The 21347-nt window shown below is 42.6% G+C and overlaps 1 protein-coding gene across 1 annotated transcript; it reads right to left on the bottom strand.

Annotated features, from left to right (window-relative positions):
• Positions 1-113: 113 nt before the first annotated feature.
• HEXB (hexosaminidase subunit beta) lies at positions 114-19420 on the bottom strand. The gene is made up of 14 exons (XM_030003433.2): positions 19040-19420; positions 18788-18945; positions 15963-16028; positions 15128-15174; positions 14800-14910; positions 10745-10846; positions 8984-9113; positions 7043-7223; positions 5920-6006; positions 5257-5329; positions 4438-4612; positions 3524-3614; positions 3211-3315; positions 114-301 (listed from the first exon to the last, which is right to left on the bottom strand). The coding sequence occupies exons 1-14, from the start codon at positions 19342-19344 to the stop codon at positions 238-240; spliced, it is 1695 nt and encodes a 564-aa protein (XP_029859293.1). The 5' UTR covers positions 19345-19420; the 3' UTR covers positions 114-237.
• Between the last annotated feature and the right edge of the window lie 1927 nt (positions 19421-21347).

Genomic DNA, 21347 nt, shown 5'->3' with positions numbered 1-21347 from the left:
TAGAATGTAAGGAAACTGGAATTGGTAACTCCATGGTATCAAGTTTCAGGATTTCACAGTGAAGAATCCCTATTTCTAATGAAAGCTAAACCCCACCATTTTTACTCCAAGAAGAATGTCAAATAACTTTATTTTAAAAGTGAAAAGTTTAAGCCTTGGTTCAAATATCAAACTGCAAGTACCTATATTCATACCCCAGAGGCACTTCAGGTTGTTGACTAGAAGTCGTTGCAGCAGTTACTGCCCTCTTGCTTCATGGGGGCAGTATCCAACAAACACAGGTTCGGCTGCTACTCCACGGCTGTTAAAATAAAGGGGAATGTGTATGATTATAATAAAATAAAGTGGCTGGTTGTGTAGGCAGGAAGAGAGATACTGGCACTCTTTTAAAAAAATTTTGGTCCAAACAAAACTACTTCTAAGAAATAACAGATGGCCTATTTGAGGAGTAGAAAAGGGCCCTATTCAACAGTTGATTTTTACTTCAGTACAATCAATTATCTGTTTCAATGAGAGGACTAGGGTATTAGAAAACAGGTTGAAAAGCTTAAATTCAAGGGCTGGTTGTCTTGATGTTCTGCAAAATCTACTGCTTTTATTGAAGAGAAGTCACAAGAATATGAAAATATGAGTCAGTTGACATTTGCACACTCTCCCCCCAACCCCAATGTTTCCTTCATATGCAGCTCTAACTATGTCATTTTCATTCATTTTCCTGGGGAGCCATTTTCAGTAAACAGAACTTTTTTCAGCTACACTAACATAAATTGTTCTGTTCTTATGTTGCTTTAAAAACAAACAAAAAAACCCTTTAGCTTATGATGGTGCAATAAGACAGTATAAAAAGATGTTTCAGAGTTAAAGTAGTTGTAGTCAAAATTCTGCCTCTTGGATATTTAAGACCTAGATAGTACTGCTATAGTGATTTGTAGGATAATGTATATTAGTGTTTAAATTGCACTTAAGAGCTGCAATGGAAGAAACTGGATAATGAAGTAGCTCAGCTGAACTACTGCTTGCAAGACTTCCCCTTAGTAAAAGACAGGGTTGTTGTCTAGGTCTCTGGAATATACACCCACCTGTTTGTTTCCCTTCTCCTACCACTATTTGCAATTTGGGCTGCTGTATCCTCCTACAGGAAGTTGAGTTTAGATCTGAATAGCAGCTATTGCTTTCGTGGTACTATTTCAACAGCAGTGGCCTCAGCCTTGGATAGGCAGAGCTACTTGTTCTTCCAATGACCTTGATCTAGCTGTTAACAAAGTTGTACCTACCCATTCCTTCGCTGCCTGGTACCCTGCTGCAGAGCAAGCCAGAGCTGTTCCACTTGGAAAAGCACCTTAGCCTGCTACAGCTGCCACAGTCTGTATACACCACATATAAAAATGGTAGCAGGGACAGAGTCCTTTGCACACGCTCCCAAGCCTTCACAACAACCTGACTGATTAAATCAGCTCTCTGAGTTCACACAATGCTAAGGAAGCCCCATAGACATGAAAGGCAACATAACTGTAGCTCCAAGGAATGGTCATTTCATCAGTGGAAAGGGAATGGTTTCTCTAGTGTTTTTGTGGTTCAAAGCCTACACAAAAGGAATCGTTCTCAGGAGGATATGTCCTTTTATTAAGGCAGTCTGTTTGTAACAGGAGTTGTTCACCATAAGTTTATATGCCAGCAAAGCAGTTTCAGCACCAGAAAGTAGTTAAGGAAAAAGTGTGCAACAAGTGCACAGAGTACTCCTTCGTCTGCCCCTGCATTTTGCATCTCATGCTAGCACTACCAGAGCAGCTGCAGTCATCTGGATCAGCTCTACACAATGCTGGCACCTGTATTGCTGTAAAGAAGAAGGTGGAGATGTGGCAATAGTTAACCAGATCCAGGAGCAGCATGGCTTAGTTCACTGTAAAACCCTAATCCTAGAGGTACAGCCACCATACACTTCACTGTTCAGTTGTATCAGTGTTTCCTCCAAGTCTCATCAAGAGATGCACCATCCAGTTAAGTGGTAGGACGTAAGTTTTTTTAAAGCCCTTTAATCTTGTTTTTAGAACACATTTGTTAACTCTCCCTTAATGTATCTATTTTTCTCATGACTGAGATAACACAATTTACATATAACTATTTTCCTATAGCATTATTTAAAGCCAGCTTGAAATAAACCCAACAACCAAAACTTATGAGTCTTTCAGTCACTCTTACCTTGATTAATTAAAGAGCTAGTTCATACTGCAAGCTAAAAGTAAGTGATTCCAGCAGATAATCATGCTGACACATCTACAGGAGTGTGAGGAGAGTACTTGAGTTTTGCATGCTGACTAACTGCCATTGTATCTTGTTCTCTAAAAACCTAATTTGTATCTACATTGTGAAGAAGTATTTCACTGTTGGGATTTTCAATGATTTGTCATAAACTTTTGTAGAGAAATTAAATGGCATGTTGCATGCTTGCTGCAGTCCAACTTTGCAGCAGCATTTGGGAAAACATAAAAGGCTCTCTGACTGCATACTTTTAAAAGTGGAGTCAAACTCGGGCTTAAGACGTAGAAAGCACTCATCTCTACAACTGTGAATATACAAAGACAGCACTAGCAAAAATTAACCAGTAACTTGCCTAGGTACTTTTTAGGAAAGAGCTGCAGAGAATAGCATGTTATGAGCTGACTTTGTTTACAGTAGCCATAAGTGAAATTTAATTCATCAGGGACTCCTTATCCACCCCTTTCAGTCCTTACACTAAGGCAATACCTGGAAGAACAGCTCACTCAAACCCACCTCTCATGCAAACAGCTCCACTTGATTGCCTGCTGCATGTCCTTCATTATTTATAATAAATAAATAATAATTTTAAAAAATTTAAAAGTCTACTTTTTCTCCTGTGTACTCCTCCCACATACCCTTCAATATCCTTTTTGTCTGAAGTAAGTCAATCATGGTGTTGTTTTTTTCTTTAGAGGAAAGAGAGGCATAGATGAATTCTAGTATTTCACTGAAGAAAGTTAATGAGTTATGAAAACTGTCTAGAACTCCTGTCTTAATATATCTGTTCTTCCTCTTCTGAGGATACAAAAACACATGGGCTGACGTTTACATAGCCAGATTAGACTGCTAGCTCTCCTCCCTTCACTTCCAGGCCAGCAATTTGGGCCTGTACTTGAACTCCCTTGGTTATAAGGCATGAGAACCAAGCTTTACTATAGCTATTAATCTTACCGGAGCATGCGGCATCGATGATTAGTCAATCTTTTGTAGGCATCCTGTAAGTTGGTCACATTCCTGCTGCTCCAGAGTCTTTCCCCTACAGCACTTGCTCGAGGCCTGTAAAGATATACGGAGTTTTAGAGTAGGTATAGTCTATAACCAAGAATAAAGTTTTTAATGCCAGGTCTTATATCTAAAAGCATCAATTTTTATAGCTGCTCAGGTTCAGTATAGAGCACTGTTACCACTAACATACAGTCCTGTTGGATTAATTAATGTTTCTTGTAGCTGACTTTCTAAAATCTAAAAATAAAACAGTTCATACCATAATCTTGGTGTGAGGTTAGTTGCATCCACAAATTCCCCCCACAGGCAGGCTTCTCCACCTATTAAAAGCTTCTTCTGTTTTTCAGATCCTGAATTCAAAGCAGAAAGTTAGAATTTCTATTTGCCCAGAAGATGGGCAAAAAAAATTTCACTTTCCGATACTCAGAGAGGATTGCTGTTCAATTGTTTGCTTTATCATACAAAATATCAATTCTGGACACTAACTTAACATTTTGGTAGTCTTGTTACTGAATGCGAGAACCACCAGGCCATTTGCCCAGAGAATCCACTTCCCTTCTCTGTCAGAAAGGATTTTAACTTTTATCTTCCGAGAACATTCCTCAGCATTCTGACATTCTTCAGAGATTTCAGTCCTGATTGAAACTGTTCATTCAATTACACACAGAACATTCTTTGAAAAAGCTACATAAGTCAAGTGTTCTCCCTAATCAGCTCTGAGCTACCTTGCACAAAATGAAAGCCCCAGGCAGAGCATTAAGATTGTATCGGCTTTAGCCAGAGGGAGAGAACATGTCTTTTTCTAGAACAGTCTAATGCTCTAGAAGCTTGCTAACATATGAATTCAATGTCCATCTACCAACAGCCATTTTGCACAACTCTGCCCATAATGCATTATGCATCTGTCCACCTAGTACAGCATCCTGTGTCACACAGTCACCAATGCCAAATGCTTGAGGAAGGTCATACTTTTTCCTGTGAGAAACTGAAAGTTGCATTTTTTTATTTGAGAATTTTCCAGAGTTCTAGGTGACACTAAGGTCCTTTGATTACAGCATATCTGATCGCAGTGACTCTATGACCACTCTGAAGAGCCTTATTCTGTCCGTTTACACCTTACTGTGCACCAAAGACTTTCATGCGCAGAACATGCATATAGAAGAAGTAACAAACCAGGGAAGTCAAGTGGTTCAATGCTGTAGTACTTCTTCCAGTCTTGTCCATAACTAATGTAGTCTAAGTACCACGGAGCTGCCAGGATAGCAGTAAACCCCGCTCCAGTGACACTGCTCAGTTCATGAGCATAGTTGTTTTCCATCCACACTTGAACTACAGTGTCTGGTTTCAGCTAAAAGAGAAAAAAACCAAAACAAAAATCCCAAAACATTAAAGACAATCCTAACTGCTGTTGTCAGGAAAAAGGATGACAGATTTCAAAACTGGGAGGGTGGTATTTTTTTCTGAAGAGGAATATTTTGGAAGCTACCTTTTGTCTTTTTTTTCTTCCCCCCACAGTCTAAAGCTGGTTAGCTCTTTGCTGGTTTAAAACAGAGTTCACACTGAAGTGAAGCCTAGGTTACACTATAGACAGTTAATGCCCCAAGAGAGTTCCTAAATGCACCAATTATCCGAGCAGCTCCGAAAAGCTGAGCATCGGGTGTTACTAGACCAGATGCACATTTATGTGAGAAAAATATATGGAAACTCATAGAAACTTCCCTACCCTTTACTCTGATGCTCTAAAGCATATTATATTATATGTGTTCACCTTTAGAAAGCACTTCAATGCTAGTATTCCTGTTCCACATATTTTACATGTTCAATAAATGATAATTTCAAGGGAGACCCCACAGCTGTGGAGACTTGCTAAAGTAAGCAGACTTGCTTTAACTCTTAAGAGACACAACCATAACTACTCAATAGTCTACTTTGGAAGCCTTCCACAATATTTTGCTGTTATGCGAGAGTATCTTATTTATTTTCCCATCTTACCTGCGCTTTGTTATCAAACACTTCTTGCCAGACAATGTATCCTTTATTATAGGAGGAAACAATGTCCAAAATCCTAGAATTTAGAAATAAGATCATGTTTATGAACTTCAATAAGATCAGTACAGGCACATAAAGTAGCAACATTTTCTACCCTAAGGCACATCAGGCCTCTCCCAGCACTGCACAGGGGACCAAGAAAAACCAGGTTTTTCTGGTTTTGGCCTTCAGTGTTCTGCCTCAAAGAACCTGTTCTCCCATGTATAAGGATATGCATGTGTAGTAACAGAAACTGATGTTCAGAACTACTAGCAGCTCACACAGGTGTCTAAATCCATGGTATTTGAGAGAAATGGCTGCAAAAACCTTAGGACTTTTCCTCCCCACTCTGTGTGCTGACATTACAGCAGATGCCTAATTTAAGATAGCCAATACATTCAGAGTGTGCATAGAACTAGCCTACACATCCTTCTTGTGTCCCACATTTTAAAGCTGTGAACTTTACATTCTATGTATTGAAATAAAAGAAAGTGGGCAGTCCCCAAGACATGGCAATTTTTGAAAACAGCACAGGCTAGCATAAATCAGCTTCAGGATCTTCACCTCAACACCCCCCCTCAGACAGTAGCAGTGAAAAGCTGAGCAAGAATTAAAAAAACAACATACTTCTGAATATAGTAAGATTCCAGTTTAGCATAGTCAATGCCAAATCCTTGCTGCTTCATGAATTCTTTCACTTCAGGGTTAGATTTCCTTAAATAATAACAAAACAAGTAGAAAAAAAAAAAAAAAGAATAATTTGGTTTTGGTTTAAACCAGATTTCCCAACCATTTCCACCTATGCACAGTACACTAGCTGATGCCTTAGCATGCCATAGACTGGCATGCACAACAGAGCAGAAGCAGCAGGCTAACACGATCTAGGTATTTTGAAACAGTTTCGTCCTGATCCTCTGGTAGAACTACTGGAGTCCCTGTTCTGAAGCAGTCTCTGGCAGGCTGCCTCAAGCTCCTAAGAGCTCTAGCGTTCCTGGCTTCTCTGTGATGTTGTGGGAAGGTTGCCAGAAGGTCTGGAAACTGAGCAGCCATAGTACCAGGGGATCTGCAGGAGTGAAATCAAGAATTTGGGAAAATACCCCAAAAGCAAACTAACACTTCTGTGATAAAGCATCTGCCAGAAGTCTTCTTCCTTTTTAAAAATTAAAGCAAGTCCTGAGCATTCAGATTTGATGTTTCAAGAGAACGCACAAATACTAACTAGATCAATTTGAATACTCATGCAATTAGATCTGCTCCAAACTCTGTATTATTAGTTACCCCAACAGACAGACTTCAAAATACTCAAAATCCACAACCAATGTAAGAACTCTATTAATACATGCCATACTTTTAATACAAGACTCAGTACTGTAATACTTAATGTTAGCAGACTTTCTGGAAGGCAGAACTCAATGGAAAGAGCTGCTTTTCCTTTAACACAAAGCATGCAAATGTTAATTATCTTAGTACTTTCCCACCTTACTAGTTCTCTTTCCTGCCATGTTAATTTTCATGAAGAAATCCTTTAGAGTACCTGAACATTTATAAAACTACTAGTCAAAGCAAAATTCTGCACATCACTCACTTGTTGAGGATCACAAATGCTCTGCCTGTAAATAGTTATAGAAGTAGGAGTGGAGATCTTTGGGTTAGGCACTGAAAACTGTCTCACACAACTGAGTTCCGTAATTGATGGATTTAGGCAAGTTTAAGAGGCACTAGATATTTATTCTTTGAACTGTCACCATACCAACAATCGAAGTTCACTTCATCTCCTCCCAAATGAATGTATGCATCTGGAAATACACTGCTGATCTCTTTGAAGAATTTAGTCATGAAGTCATAAGTTGTATTCAAAATAGGATTTACAGGTCCAAAGGACCCAGATGGCTGTTCTCCATTATAACAGGGGGTAAGAAGATCTTTTTGACCTAATAGAAACATTAATAGAGGACATTCAGTTCCACATGGGCAGTTACCCATATTAAAAAGGTTAATATTAATTACTTAAGTGCTCATCTATTCTAAGTATAATCAAATAGAGGCAGGATGACATTAAACAACTTGCCCAAGGTTGAAGAACCCTCTAACTCAAAATCAGGACTCTGACTTTTAGATTTGTGATTTAATACACACTAATTTATGGAACATGTCACTATACCTGGAAAACAGCTTCTGGATGACTACTTGAATAAAAAAAACAAAACAAAACAAAAAAAACTTTAATGGATTTAGAAAGGAAGCCAATTAGAAGGAAGCCAAATATAATGAATGTGCTCCAGAGGCCTCTTTTTATTATTCTGCTTTGTTAACACCTAAGTAGGTGGGAGGTACATGGCTCAAGGTAGAGGTCCTACCTGAGTCTGCTAGGAATTTACCTCTACACAAGAAAGGAAGGCTAGAAAGACATCAAAACTGAGCACTGGTTCTTGAGTCAAGATATCTGAAAAAACATGAGCCAGGATAACATAACAGGAAAAAGATATAGGTAGGTTGGAGATTCTTAAGTCCAGTTTATTTGGTAAACTATGGTTGCAGCAGCAGCAGCATCTTCCTGGCTGTGTGCTTCCTACTCCAAGCACATTTCCCCCAAACAGGGCTCTAGTGGTAGATTGCTTCAACTACCCTCCTCACATGCCTTAAGACTTCTCTCCAATATCTTGAATTTGAATGCAAACAAAGCATAGCTACCCAGGTTCATAGGCAAAGCCAGGACTGGCTCCTATGCATCACATTAAAAAAAGACTAGTATACAAGAAGCTATCAGGAACAACTGATTGTAGGCAAGGGAGCTGAACCTGGCTCTTAATATGAATGTAGACCACCTCACATATCACCAGGTAAGCCACTGGCTTTTATTAGTGCTTCATAACAGCAAAGACCACATGAGATGAAGGATTCAGAAAGAGTGTTTAGCAAATTTAGGTTTTGCCTTATTCCTTTCCTCCTCATTTTAAATTAGTGAGAAAGAGCCTGAGGCATCTTCCAATATTATGGCCACATCCCCAGAGGATGAGTACCACACTCACCCCATGGCTAACGCTCAAGTTATGAAACACTAGAAAAATCTTTACTACTTCCGGTTTGGCCAAAACCATCTTATGTTAATTGCAGTGCACAGTCAGTGCACCTTGAATTAAGGCACAAGGTTCCCTGGCCCTTGAGTACATGTAAACACCACCACTCTCAGGATTCAAGCATCCTCTATCAAGAGAATTATTACTCTTAAACCCAGAAGATAAAGAGTGAAGAAGCATCCAACTTTGCTGTGTTTTGTACACGGGCAGATTATCACTTTACTAATAGAAACATCAACCACTTTGAAAGAACCTTCCCAAAGCAGAAATCTCTACTCTAGAGGTAGCAACTCATGATTTCTAGCCACTACCTTATTACTCTAAACTCAAGAGTACTGGGGGCGGCGAGGGGGCGGGGAGCAGAATAACAAGAACATAAAGTTTAAGGCAGACAGAATATGTCTGTGCCTTCACACACACATCCAGCACAGGAAGTGTCAGCTTTCTCCATTCACTTTAGCTCCTGTAACAAATAACAGTCATGACCATCACCAAGTCTGCCCCTTGCTTACCTCTTATCAAAGCACTTTAAAGGCTGATTTTTAACAAGTTAATTTGCTTGCTACACCCTACTTACCAAAGTCTTTTAACCATTAATACTTTCTTGGACATACCTTTTCCCCAAGACTGGGTGTGTCCTGGGGTATCAAACTCTGGGACAACTCTAATGCCTCTTAAGCGGGCATACTCAATCACCAGATGGACATCAGTAGGAGTATAGATGTGGTTATAGGAGTACGCTCCCTGTGAAGTATTCACATTTAGAGACAGTTTACAAAACATTATACCAGCAGCTTACAAAATTGGGATTAAAGTGTTACAGTTTAGACTGGTGAGCAGTTTTACAAGTTGGCCTTTTCTGGTTTATCACATGTGTAACTGCACTGACAGAACTTTTCAGCTGACTAGTGGGGGAAAAAAAAAAAACAAACCAGAAAGCCCACAAAAATTAACCCCTTTTTCCACACTAAGCCAAACCTCCTGAGCAGGTCCTTTCCTCCTTAGCTCACAGTTATTGAAGAAAGCAGAAAAGCTAGTTTCTATTCCATCAGATTTTTGAAAGATACATTTTTCAGTTCTTCTGCACACAAGCAAGTTAGTTTTCCCCTCCACCTCTGCATCATTAGTTCTGAAACATAGGGCCCTTGTTACATGACATGCAAGGCCAACGGAAAAATTCTGCTAAGTCAGGAAGAATGGCGTCTTCTTCCAACACCTCTGCTTGTCAGTTTCGATACAATGCCCAATTTAGCATGAGAGCATGTTTGTTTTGTGATGCTGAATTTGAGCATTATTCTATTCTCACAAAGCCAACAAATGTGACAAATGACCCAGACTGCTGCAGTTTGGTGGAACAGATGCTTGCCAAAGAGCCTAACTACATAAGAAAAGCATCATGACTCCTCATGATTAATAGCACCTTAAGCTTCCATTTATCTAGAAACGGTTTCCACAGCTGAGTTACTCAAAAAAGATAATGGTAAACAAGAAGCCTTTCAAAAAGAAGGCTATTGAGACAAAGGCCATCTCCCTCTCTCCAGCTGTCAGTGTGGAATAGGACAGAAATCCACAGTCATTACTAAGAAAAATAATCTGACTACACCATCCAACATTTACAGGTTTTGAATTACAAAAGTCTTCATGGCATCTGCTCAAGCACTGCCTACATAATTTTCATGAGGGTCAGATTCTAGCAAGCATTTTAAAACAGAATCACAAATCTAGTGCTTAGGCTCAGTCTACTTAATTATTCATGCTTGATTTGGCTACTACCATACCATGACTGAGCAAGAACCTCATGACGGCTTTCATTCATTAGCAAAATCTGCTGTGAATCAGGAAATAAAGAGATACTTTGCACTGTATTTCTTTTAGAAAACATCCTCTCACTTTTGGACCTCTTACAGACGTACTGTGTTTTGTGAAGTTAACTAGATCTCAGACAACGCAAAAGTACTACTGCAGTGATACCAAACCTAGAGATGACAGGAAACTCTTATATTTGTTTGAGTGGCACGAAGTCTACCAGTTAAACAAACCAACAGAAATCCAAGCAGTGTTCACCACAACAAGTTATTTGCACACCGTTACTACTTGATGGCCTGCAAACACTGAGGATCACTGTCACGAGCAAATTTGCACAGAAGAGTTAGGAAGGTCATTTACCAAGCATCCACCAAGGAAGACTTGAACATGGTCCACACAGACACTCAGGTAGGGTCCTAAATGTGGACTTGCTGGTTACTGGTCCTCTGGTACTGTTTCACAATCAGCCAAGGCAGACGTACTCAACCATTGGTAGGCTCTCATTTTATTTTCATGTAATATGTGCCAGATTTCTGCCCTCCCACCCTGCTCCAATGATGTTTACTCACCTTGTCACTTAACTCAGGGAAATAAATACTCTGGTAAGGGAATGACTGATCATCGACTATATGCCAGTGGAGAACATTGAACTTGTTAAAAGCCATGGCATCCTGTAACAAATAATGCAATACAGTCTAGTTAAGCACTTCACTCTCACAGACAACCTATGCAAAAAAGGTGGTCTTGTCCCAGTATATCCTGCATGCCTAAGGCAACAACTAAAAAAAAAAAAAAAAAAACCCCAAGAAAAAGCATACCATGTTTCACCAAATCCCAGAAGCATACACCAAAACGCACCAGCCTGTTTATACTACTGCTCCATTCCTCTGTCATCTATTTGCACCACTCCTGTGAACAAGCTCTTGATCGGATCATGCTACACTGGCTGGTAAAAGGGGAACTGCTATAAATGCTTATGAATTTCTTCCACTTCAGAACATATCTGGGTAATTCTTTATACACCATCAACTATTTCAGCTTACAGAAAAGCTTATACTTTTCTACCTGAATAGTTTGGACTCAAAAACTAAACAGCATGAGAGACTTTCCTACTATTTAGTACATCCTTACTTGCTAGTGACTTCTGCAGAATCCATTTCAAATGCATGCAAAACAAACCATGCATTTTCCCCACAGAAGATAGCGTTCCCCTTATGTTTTCACTCATTACTGTGTGAGTACTTCCCTTTTTTTGAACTTGAAGATAATCAAGATAAATGTTAACACACGTATTTTAGAATTACCACTCCAGATGGACAGTTACACACATACCCTGAGTTATGCAAGTTTGTTAGAGTCACTAGAAGTGTTGTGTGCTGTGAGCAGACAGAGTAAGTGTTCTTTACATTGATCGTGACTGAGTAATTGCAACACAGTTGCTTCCAGTTCCTTGCCACAATACAATTATTTCCACCCCTCCCCCTTTCTTTTTTCACAAAGCTGTGTTTAAAAGAAGTGACAAAATCTCTTCAGGAACTCCCACCAAATCCAAAGAAAGATTTATACCTTGTCCACTCCCCAAAACTATCTCATCTGTTTTATTAGGCAGCAGAAGTTTTAATTAGTGCATATCTTCATGCATTTCTATCAAATGCCATCTTTCCACATAGAAAATTATTTCTCCTGACCTTCACCTCTGCCACTCCTTCCTCAAGGACAATGCCCTTCCTGGAAATACAGTACAGCAGCTGAACATAAACAAGAAATGTACTTGAACTGCTGCCTTAAGCATCTAGTTACCACATGTCAATGAAGGGATTACTGCTGCTCTTTATTAGGTTAGCCTGGATTCAAGCAGGCACAGAGGTGGGAGGAAAACCATACTTGTTCTTAAACTAGCAAAATGGCATAAAACATAGCTCTGGGAAAGTAATAGAGCCACAGACATAATTTAAGGAAACAAAACTGTAATAGCAACAGTTATGGAAACACAAAAATGTTTAGAAATGCAAGTCTCAAAAGTCAAGTTACTCTTTGGGCATTGTTGTCTCTTTTAGAAAAGCCAACAAATACTGACACAAGTAGCTACCTGAGTCTTTGAAGCACCCTCAGCTGCAAATGAAACACTACACAAACACTACTTGCTGAACAGGGACTGATCTTAAAGGTAAATACAAGTGTTAAATACCCACGGAGGGGAAAGTTCATAGAATCCTAGAATGGTTTTGGTTGGAAGGGACCTTAAAGATCGTCTAGTTCCAAAACCCCATGCCAGGGCAGGGACATCTTCCACTAGACCAGGTTGCTCAAAGTCCCACCCAACCTGGCCTTGAACACTTCTAGGGATGGGGCATCCACAATTTCTCTGGGCAACCTGTTCCAGTGCCTTGCCACCCTCACAGTGAAGAATTTCTTCCTGACATCTAATCTAAATCTACTCTCTTTCAGTTTAAAGCCATTACCCCTCGTCCTATCACTATGTGCCCTTGTAAAAAGTCCCTCTCCGGCTTTCTTGTAGGCCCCCTTTAGGTACTGGAAGGCTGCCAAAAGGTCTCCTTGGAGCCTTCTCTTCTCCAGGCTGAACAACCCCAACTCTCTCAGCCTGTCTTCATAGAAGAGGTGCTCCAGCCCTCTGATCATCTTTGTGGCTCTCCTCTGGACCTGCTCTGACAGGTCCATGTCCTTCTCGTGCTGGGGGTCCCAAAGCTGGACACAGTACTCCAGGTGGGGTCTCACAAGAGTGGAGTAGTGGGGGAGAATCACCTCTTTCGACCAGCTGGTCATGCTTCTTTTGATGTGGCCTAGGATACAGTTGGCTTTCTGGGCTACTAACGCACATTGCCAGGCCGTGTTGAGCTTCTCATCAACCAACACCCCCAAGTCCTTCTCCTCAGGGCTGCTCTCAATCCACTCATCACCCAGCCTGAATTTGTGCTTGGGATTGCACCAACCCATGTGCAGGACTTTGCACTTGGCCTTGTTGAACTTCATGAGGTTTGCACAGGCCCAACTCTCAAGCCTGTCAAGGTCCCTCTGGATGGCATCCCTTCCCTCCAGCGTGTCGACCGCACCACACAGCTCGGTGTCATTGGCAAACTTGCTGAGGGCGCACTCAATCCCTCTGTCTATGTTGCTGACAAAGATGTTAAACAGTGCTGGTCCCAATACCAACCCCTGAGGAATGCCACTCGTCACTGCTCTCCACTTGGACATCGAGCCGTTGACCACAAATCTTTGAGTGTGACCATCCAACTAATTCCTTACCCACTGAGTGGTCCATCCAACAAATCTATGTCTCTCCGATTTAGAGACAAGGATGTCATGTGGGACAGTGTCAAATGCTTTGCACAAGTCCAGGTAAATTACATCAGTTGCTCTTCCCTTATCCACCAATGCTGTACCCCATCATAAAAGGCCACCAGATTTGTCAGGCACAATTTGCCCTTAGTGAAACCATGTTGGCTGTCACAGGTCACCTCCTTATTTTCCATGTGCCCCAGCACAGTTTCCAGGAGCATCTTCATCTGTCATCCACTTCATTCGTCAGCTCCCTCAGGACTCACAGATGCATCTCATCAGATCCCACTGACTTGTGCACCTTCAGGTTCTTTAGATGGTCTCCAACCTGATCTTCTCCTGTGGTGGGCAGTTCTTCATTCTCCCAGTCCCTGCCGTTGCCTTCTGCAACTTGGGCGGTGTGGCTGGAGCACTTGTTCTGAGCATAGTTCAAGGATGACCTCAGAAATGAAGACTGGTTTTACCTGCACTATCTCCCTGCCCATCTTAAGCCTGCTCTTCAAAGTTCTGCAACATGGAAGGGAAATTTCTAATACTACTTCACCTTGGAAAAGCAAGACAGAGTCAAGACAGGAAACTGCATGTTCCACCACCCAATGGCTCCTCCATTTCAACCCACCAAATAAGCCCTTCTACATGGGTTTCAACAGCAGAAAAGGGGAGTACAAAACAGAAAAAACCACAGCTTTTGCTGCTATGATTACACAAATTCATCACCCTCCCATCAAGGTGGGAGTATACAATTCTTAGTATGCTTACGTAAGCTTTTTGGAGAAAGTTTTGTTTGGTTTTTTGTGTGTCTGGTTTTTTTTCTCTTTGAAGGGATGCAGTGAAAGAAATTAGTAGCTTCCAAAGACCATTTCCAATTTCCCCCTTGCTCTGTACTACTTAATTACTGGCTTGCGCTTAGCAGTCTAAGAAAGGACTACCGAAGCCTGGTTATTGAAAAGACTAGAATTTTCCTGCAACCGCTGGCACTGAAGCTAGGACCGGCAAGGTCTCCCGTGTATTGCTTGGTAACAGTCAGATGTCTCAAAACATGCTTCCAAGATATACGTGAGCTGGTTTAGGCAACAGAAAATACAGAAAACCTAATGTACCACACATCCCAGCCTCCCTTGCAGATTCACCATCATTGTGTCTGCCCACTCAAGTCCTCTCCGGTGTATGTTCTGACCTTTACTTAACAAAGTTCACTCTGTTCTTTTAAAAGTCAGCTAGGGGAGACAGATTCTCCTTTCATGCCAGCTCTAGTTGCTACCTACCTCGGGGCAAAACACAACAACAAAAAGCCTTCATTATTAATGATACAAAACTGCCCACTTACCAGGTTTGTAAGAATAGATTTCAACGGTAAATAATGCCTTGAAGTGTCTAGTAAGATTCCTCTATGAGCAAATCTTGGGAAGTCGTCAATTTCAGTTTCATTGACAAGAAACTATGAGAACAAGATTTAAAAATTAGAATTTCCATTTTATATTCATCATTTCAAACAGGAAATACTTACTTTTCAGTTTGTTAACAGCTTTCCAAGGATCACTTTCTTAAAAAACATTTGATGAAACTAGTAGATCTGCTGTTTCTAGAAGAGCACCTAATAAAGAATGTGGTTGTCTGTTACCAGGACTGTGGTTTCCGTCAATAGCTATACTTACACTTCCATAGTCATCTTCATGAACCAACTGGCTGAAGGTTTCCAAACCTGTTAAAAAATCCAAGAGAGGGATCTGGAATACAATCAAGTATCGTCCTTAAAGTTTTCGTTAAAAACAGGACCACAACTATTTACAGGTATTCACATAGCCAGAAAGAATGATTTGTAGCCAAGTTTCTTTCTCTTTAGCACAGCTTCCTTAATTGCTCAAGCACCACAGTTAAAGAAATTCTGAAGAGAGAGAGAGAGAACCATTCAAACTCTCCATTATACACAAATACTGAACATTAGCACTACAGCTCAGCTATACCAAATTAATCCTTGAATAGAATGGAAGTTACTGAGAGTACAGTAGAAATTTCTGGTGTTGTCATGCATCTATTCCTGTCATTTCTGGAACTAGTGAAGTTTCTAACTCAGCATGAAAGATCTGCTAATTTAGTCTAACATTCCAGTAAGAACAGCAGACTGAAACTTCAGCTTTACAGTCTTCTTGGTGATGTGTCCAGCATGTTCGGTTATCAGGTGCAGTCAGAGAGTAATTTGTTCACACTGTAGATCAGAGAGCTTTTTAGCACCCAGAATTTGGTTGGCTTGGCTGATTTCAGGCACAGCAAGAGTGCACTTACAGTGTGCCGCTGGATCCGAGATGCTCAGCATCCAGACCGAGGGTCTGACCAACATACATCTGGGTATCCTTATGGCCTCTATGCCTAAGCTTACTTTCCATGAAGGACTGAATGAGGGCAAGGCTCAGTGGTCAGCTGGTTCTTACTCTGCCACGGAGTTTGTATAAGCCCAGAACAAATAGCTCTATAGGAAAACTATCAGCTTACCTCTTAAAGCACCCCATACCTCATCTGCTTTCAGTATAGCCACAGGCTCAGTTACAGTTAAATGATCTAAAGCAAAGAAAAAAACCAAAAGTTATTCCTCAAGAAAGCATGGATTGACAGGACAATGCTAACAGGCAATAAAGAGATTCTTCAAGTGCCACATCTCGCTTTTTTTAAATTCTAACCAATGCTGTTTTAACGGTGATACTGTGCAGCTCTTTTTCATTTATGTGCTTCTGAAATAATGCAAGCTACTAGTCAGACAGTCAACAGTTAATCAACAAGAGGATAAAACAAATACGGTGCTCAATAATGGCAATATTAAATATCACACATGGGCCGGAATTCAGGCCAAGTTCAACCCAATTGATTTAAAACATATCAGATTATATTTTTTGCATTTAAGACATAGGTGATAAGGGTTGGGTAACTAAGCCAGACTTAACTACAGAAGTTTACTTCTTCTTTTATCTTCCTTTTATATAGATTATGCTTACATATTTTTTTAGAGATATAGCTTGTCAAGTAATATTGTTAGGTGCTTAGTATAAAGATCTAATTATAAAGGGGAAAAAAAATAATCAGACCCCACCATCTAATGCGGACATGTATGGGGGCAGCGAGATAAAGTAAGGTAAGTAAAATGAAGAATGGTATCTGAAGGTACCCATAACAATCCCTTAAGTTTGAATACTGAAGTAAAGTACAAAGTACTGAAAAAGAAAAGCTAAAGTAATTCTGTTTTTCCATTGAAGGTGATTCAGTAAACTTCAGTGAAGAAAGAGTATCTTTTAAATATGTTAATTAAAAAAAAAAATCACATACATATGTATAAAAATACACTATATCTATAAATCTATAGATTCATATTATTATTTAAACATCAAAGCAATAATAAACTGACCAGAGTCGCACTTTTGAAGCAACAGAGGGAAAAAACCCAAATCAGATTGCTGATCTCCCTCAGCATGAAAGAATGGTTGGTTACAAGTTATACAGTTCAAACATTTATCTAAACTACCAGAGAAAAGCCATTCAGGGACATGAAGAAAGTACCTCAAGCTTCCATTTTAACCTAAGCACAGATTGCATACACTGGAAGTTCTGGGTAAGAAAGAGAACTTAGAAGACTACTGCAATCTCCACAGGTCTTTCTGTGATAAACTGTAGTTCAGTCAGGGGTTTACTTCCAAGACAGCAAGCTTTTTTCTGAACATATAACATACCTTAAATGAATACAGAACAAGTTTTGTATGGCTATTTGGAACCTTTCACACAAGCAGGCAAGAAGCCAGCAGGGAGTAGGGCAGATAACTTGTACTTTGATTACACATCCAAAACTCTTGCTATAAGATAGTCACTGACTGATCCATACTATCTCTATTAAGAAAAAAAGCCAAACTGCTCAATCCAGCAAGTGACTTATAACTGCATATTTCAGCGTTTGTTCCCTGAACAAGCTATCTCATTAAAAGCAGAATATTAAAACCTTGCTGAAGTCTGAAGAGTTCAGCTTACTACATGAGGAAAACATGTTACTTGTAACAGGAAACTCCTTTCCTACAGCAGAGGGAAAAAACTCTTGACTGTTCTCAAGAGTGCAACCTAAAAATCACATGATCTGACAGATTCCCTGACAGAAAAGAACCACCAGCTTTGGTTAAAAGCTGAGGTTCAGAAACTAGTTCAAAGTTCAACCAGTAGTAAAGCAGTATAACCACCTGACTGTGGCAGAAAAATTCTAAAGCATTAGCAGTTTTGCTGCTATACCTCATTTGCATTGAAATGTATGATAAACTTGCACACAAAAATCTTATTACTTGGCTAAATGTACCAAAAAGATTGAGTACACTTAAAATCAGTGCATTCTATCACAAGTCAGATGGAATTAATCCTGCTGTAGATGTATGACTTAAGATTAAATGGATCTTTTTCTAAGGATCTGTATCCTGGATACCAAACAACTGCCTTGCCTAGTACAGAAGATTATCTCAAGACAGAACGAGATGAATTGAGTACGTTGAATTCTGTGCTAACCTGCCCAGCCAAAAAGCAATACTATCAACTCATCCTTATTTCTGTTAAGAAACTTCTCTGGTGATTAGGACTTCACTTTAGAGCACTTCTCCACTCTGGACTTCAGTCACAGAAGTAAGGAAGCATAGCAGGACAAATCCAATGTAACCATCATGTTTTTAAATCCTTTCTTGTAACTACTGATAGAAAGAAAGTGGATTTATAATACTGCAAGATGACTAACAAGAAGTTCAATGAACACTTTCCGGTTTTCCTGGAAAAAACAGAAATACCATGTATATAAGCCAGCGTAGGTTGGTTCAATTCAAACGTAGCTACTTCTAAGGAGAGCAGAAGAATAAGCAAAGCCAGCCTTCACTCGACACCCTGTACTGAAAGAAAGGATGATCTCCTGACTATACATAGATCTCAGCACACACAACTGGGTACAGCACAGCATAATACCTCTGATTCTTAATGACAGAGGACAGCAGCAGGCAAGCGAGTTGGATGCTAGCTAAACTTCAGAAATCATAGGTTACACTTCTAACCAGCCTCATGATTCACTGTGGGCTGCGACTTCCCACAGCATTCAGAGCAAGAATTATCTCCTTGCTGCCGCTGTTGTGAAATGTCCTCGAGCGCCTCAGCGAGCCTGTGATTTCCAGTTCCTTAAAAGTAAATAAATAAGTAAGCCCGCCGGCTTCTACACGGGCCAGGGCCACACGATTGGAAAGCGAGGGCTAACGATGCTGTAGGAGCCGCGGAAGGGGAGCGGAGCGCGGTGAGCGGCTGCGCGCCGTACTCACAGGCCTCGCTGGAGGCGAGGTGCGGGTAGCTCTGGCAGCCGGGGTCCCGGGACTCGATCACCACCTGCAGCTGCGACAGCTCGGGCTCCGCTCGGGCGCCGACCGGCCTGCGGCCCCGCTTCCGCCGGCGGGACTGCCCGAACATGTACTCGTAGTACCTGCCGGGGGAAACAGAGACGCCGGCGGGGCCCTGAGGTAACCGCTCCCGCCGCCGGGCCGCCGCCCGCAGCCCCCCCCCCCGCCGCCCCTCACCTGCGGAAGGCGTCCTGCAGCAGACCGCAGGCCGGCCCCGCCGAGGAGCCGGCGCCGTGCACCAGCTGGAAGCGGCCGGGGGCCAGCTGCAGCTGGCGGCGGGACGTGCGGAGCCACTGCGGCAGGGGCCACAGGGAGTCCTCGGGGACGGCGCCCGAGGCCGGCTCCCACTCGGCCGGCCCCGGCGCGGGCGCGGACTCGGACTCGCTCCGCGGGGCGCCGTGGCGAAGGCTAGTGCTCACCAGCACGGCGGGCACGAGGAAGAGCCCCAGCAGCAGCCCGGCCAGCCCCATGGCTCTGCCCATGGCGCGGCGGCTCCGGCGGCTCCGCCTGCCCGCGGCGACCCGCTCGAAGGGCAGCCCGCCCCCGGCCCCGCCCCCGCCCCCGCCTCCATCACGGGGCCGGCGGGCGGCGCTGGGGAGCGCGCCTCAGCGCCCGCCCCCCGCGCGCGGCGCCGCCTCCCCGGCGGCTGGCGGCGGCCGGCGAACGGCCCCTGGGGGGGCCGGGCTGGGGGGGGGCCGGGAGGTGGGCCCCGCCGGTGGGCCCCGCCAGAGCCGCGGGGCGGTCCAGGCTGCCCGGGGCGGGGCGGGGGTCGCCTCCCTCTGCTGTCATCGCGGGGTCCTGCGCCTGGAAGCGCTCCCAGGAGTAACCAGGGAGGGTTGCTGAGTCTGGAGTTTTGAGCGGTTTGATTTCTGCGTGGAAAGGCTCTGGTTTGGGTTACGTTTTTATAAAGGGGAGACTAACGCGTCTTTCGTACTGCCACAAAGCAGTTTCAGTCTCAGCAGAAATCGCTTTCTAGCAGACTTTCCACAGATGGCGTTACAAGCCGTATCGCGAATAAGCAGGAGTCTGAGTTGCGGTGAGGTATTTCAAGCCTTAACCAAACAAGTTAGGTGTTTTGACAGATCCCAATACAAATTTTGGAAGGTTGCTCTGGGGTGTTGGGAAGGCAAATCGAGCGTCTGAAAGCTGGAAGTCACAGTGGGGAGGAATTCAGGCTTTAAGCCACCTCTATTTGGACGGTTAACGCACACACTGAAGTGTCGTCACTGTTGCTTTGGGTGCCTGACACCTGCGTGTCAGCCATCGCTCCCTCCGCCATCTTCCTTGTGTGGAAGGTTAACTCTCTAGTCATGTGCTCTGGGTTACAAAATGGTCTCTTTAAGTTTATGAAGAGTGTCTCCATAACGAAGGCTACGTCTGTTTGTAAAGAGCACAGACGTCTTGCCATAGAATTACTAAGAAGCGAAAATCCTCCTCTTTGCTAGGGTTTGTCCTCCTCTTTCGGCCTATGTCACTCCGCAAGTTTGGAGGAGCAGGTCTCCCTACTGTCCGGAAGGCTCCCCCGGGAGATGCTGGTGCCTCACCCACCCCAGTGAATCACCGCAGGGCTGGGCTGCACAGCAGTTTAAGAGGTGCGTCCTGGCCGCCAGGTCTCCCCAACGCTGCTCCCGGTCATGCAGTCAGATTTATGTGAGTGCACATTCAGCAGGTCTGGGGAGCTGATCTAATCCCGCCCCCCTCTAAAAAAAGTCTTGACACGCTGGAAAGAGGAGGAATAAACGGCAGGATGAGGGGAAGGTTGGGACTATGCCATGCCTGTTTAGACTGTGAACTGCACCTGAAGGGAATGAACCACAACACATCCTGGTTTTGTCGTTCGCTGTGCCCATCCATGCAACTGGAGCATGAAGGCTTGATGCAAGCTGTTTGATGCAGGCTATCCATAGCAGAATTTTAATCTTGTCATGCTGTAAGTAAAAAGCAATTCTTTATTATGTGATACTGAACAGGCACATAGCACCTAACGCTTGCACATCTCCCCTCCCAATCCCCAGCATGCCGTGAGATATGTGGAAATGGCAGTGCAGTCTTTTCTGGCCCTCTCAGAGGCAATTTTCACACTTTGCTGTTCAAGTGGCAGCAGAGGTTTTGGGTTGCCTGTTACACACACCATTCCCTTTGCATGGTGTGACTGTCTCCTCAACTGGGCTGACTCAGCTGTTCATGTTGCCTACCTCTGTACACCTTTTGGGGCATATTTAGAAAATCTGGATTATTTCATAGGTTTCTTTGGCACAACTGAGAGATCAGTAAACTCTGTTGGTGAAGTAGAGGGCAAGGATGAGTAGCTGAAGTTGCTGGCGGGCTGTAAGGTACTAAACTAAGTCTGCTGTTTCAGGTGTTAACCAGCCTGGCCATCCCAAAGGTCTGGTGGCTATAGACACACTGAACATTTTTGCTTTCGGTTCTGTTATCAGTGGTTGTAGCTTCCATAGAGCAAGGCTGTTCTATACCAATTAAGTAC

The sequence above is a fragment of the Aquila chrysaetos genome, chromosome Z (assembly GCF_900496995.4).
Source record: "Aquila chrysaetos chrysaetos chromosome Z, bAquChr1.4, whole genome shotgun sequence".
In the NCBI taxonomy this organism is placed as follows: domain Eukaryota; kingdom Metazoa; phylum Chordata; class Aves; order Accipitriformes; family Accipitridae; genus Aquila; species Aquila chrysaetos.
Note: the sequence above shows the minus strand (reverse complement) of the source record. Positions and strands in the feature narration are given on the sequence as shown.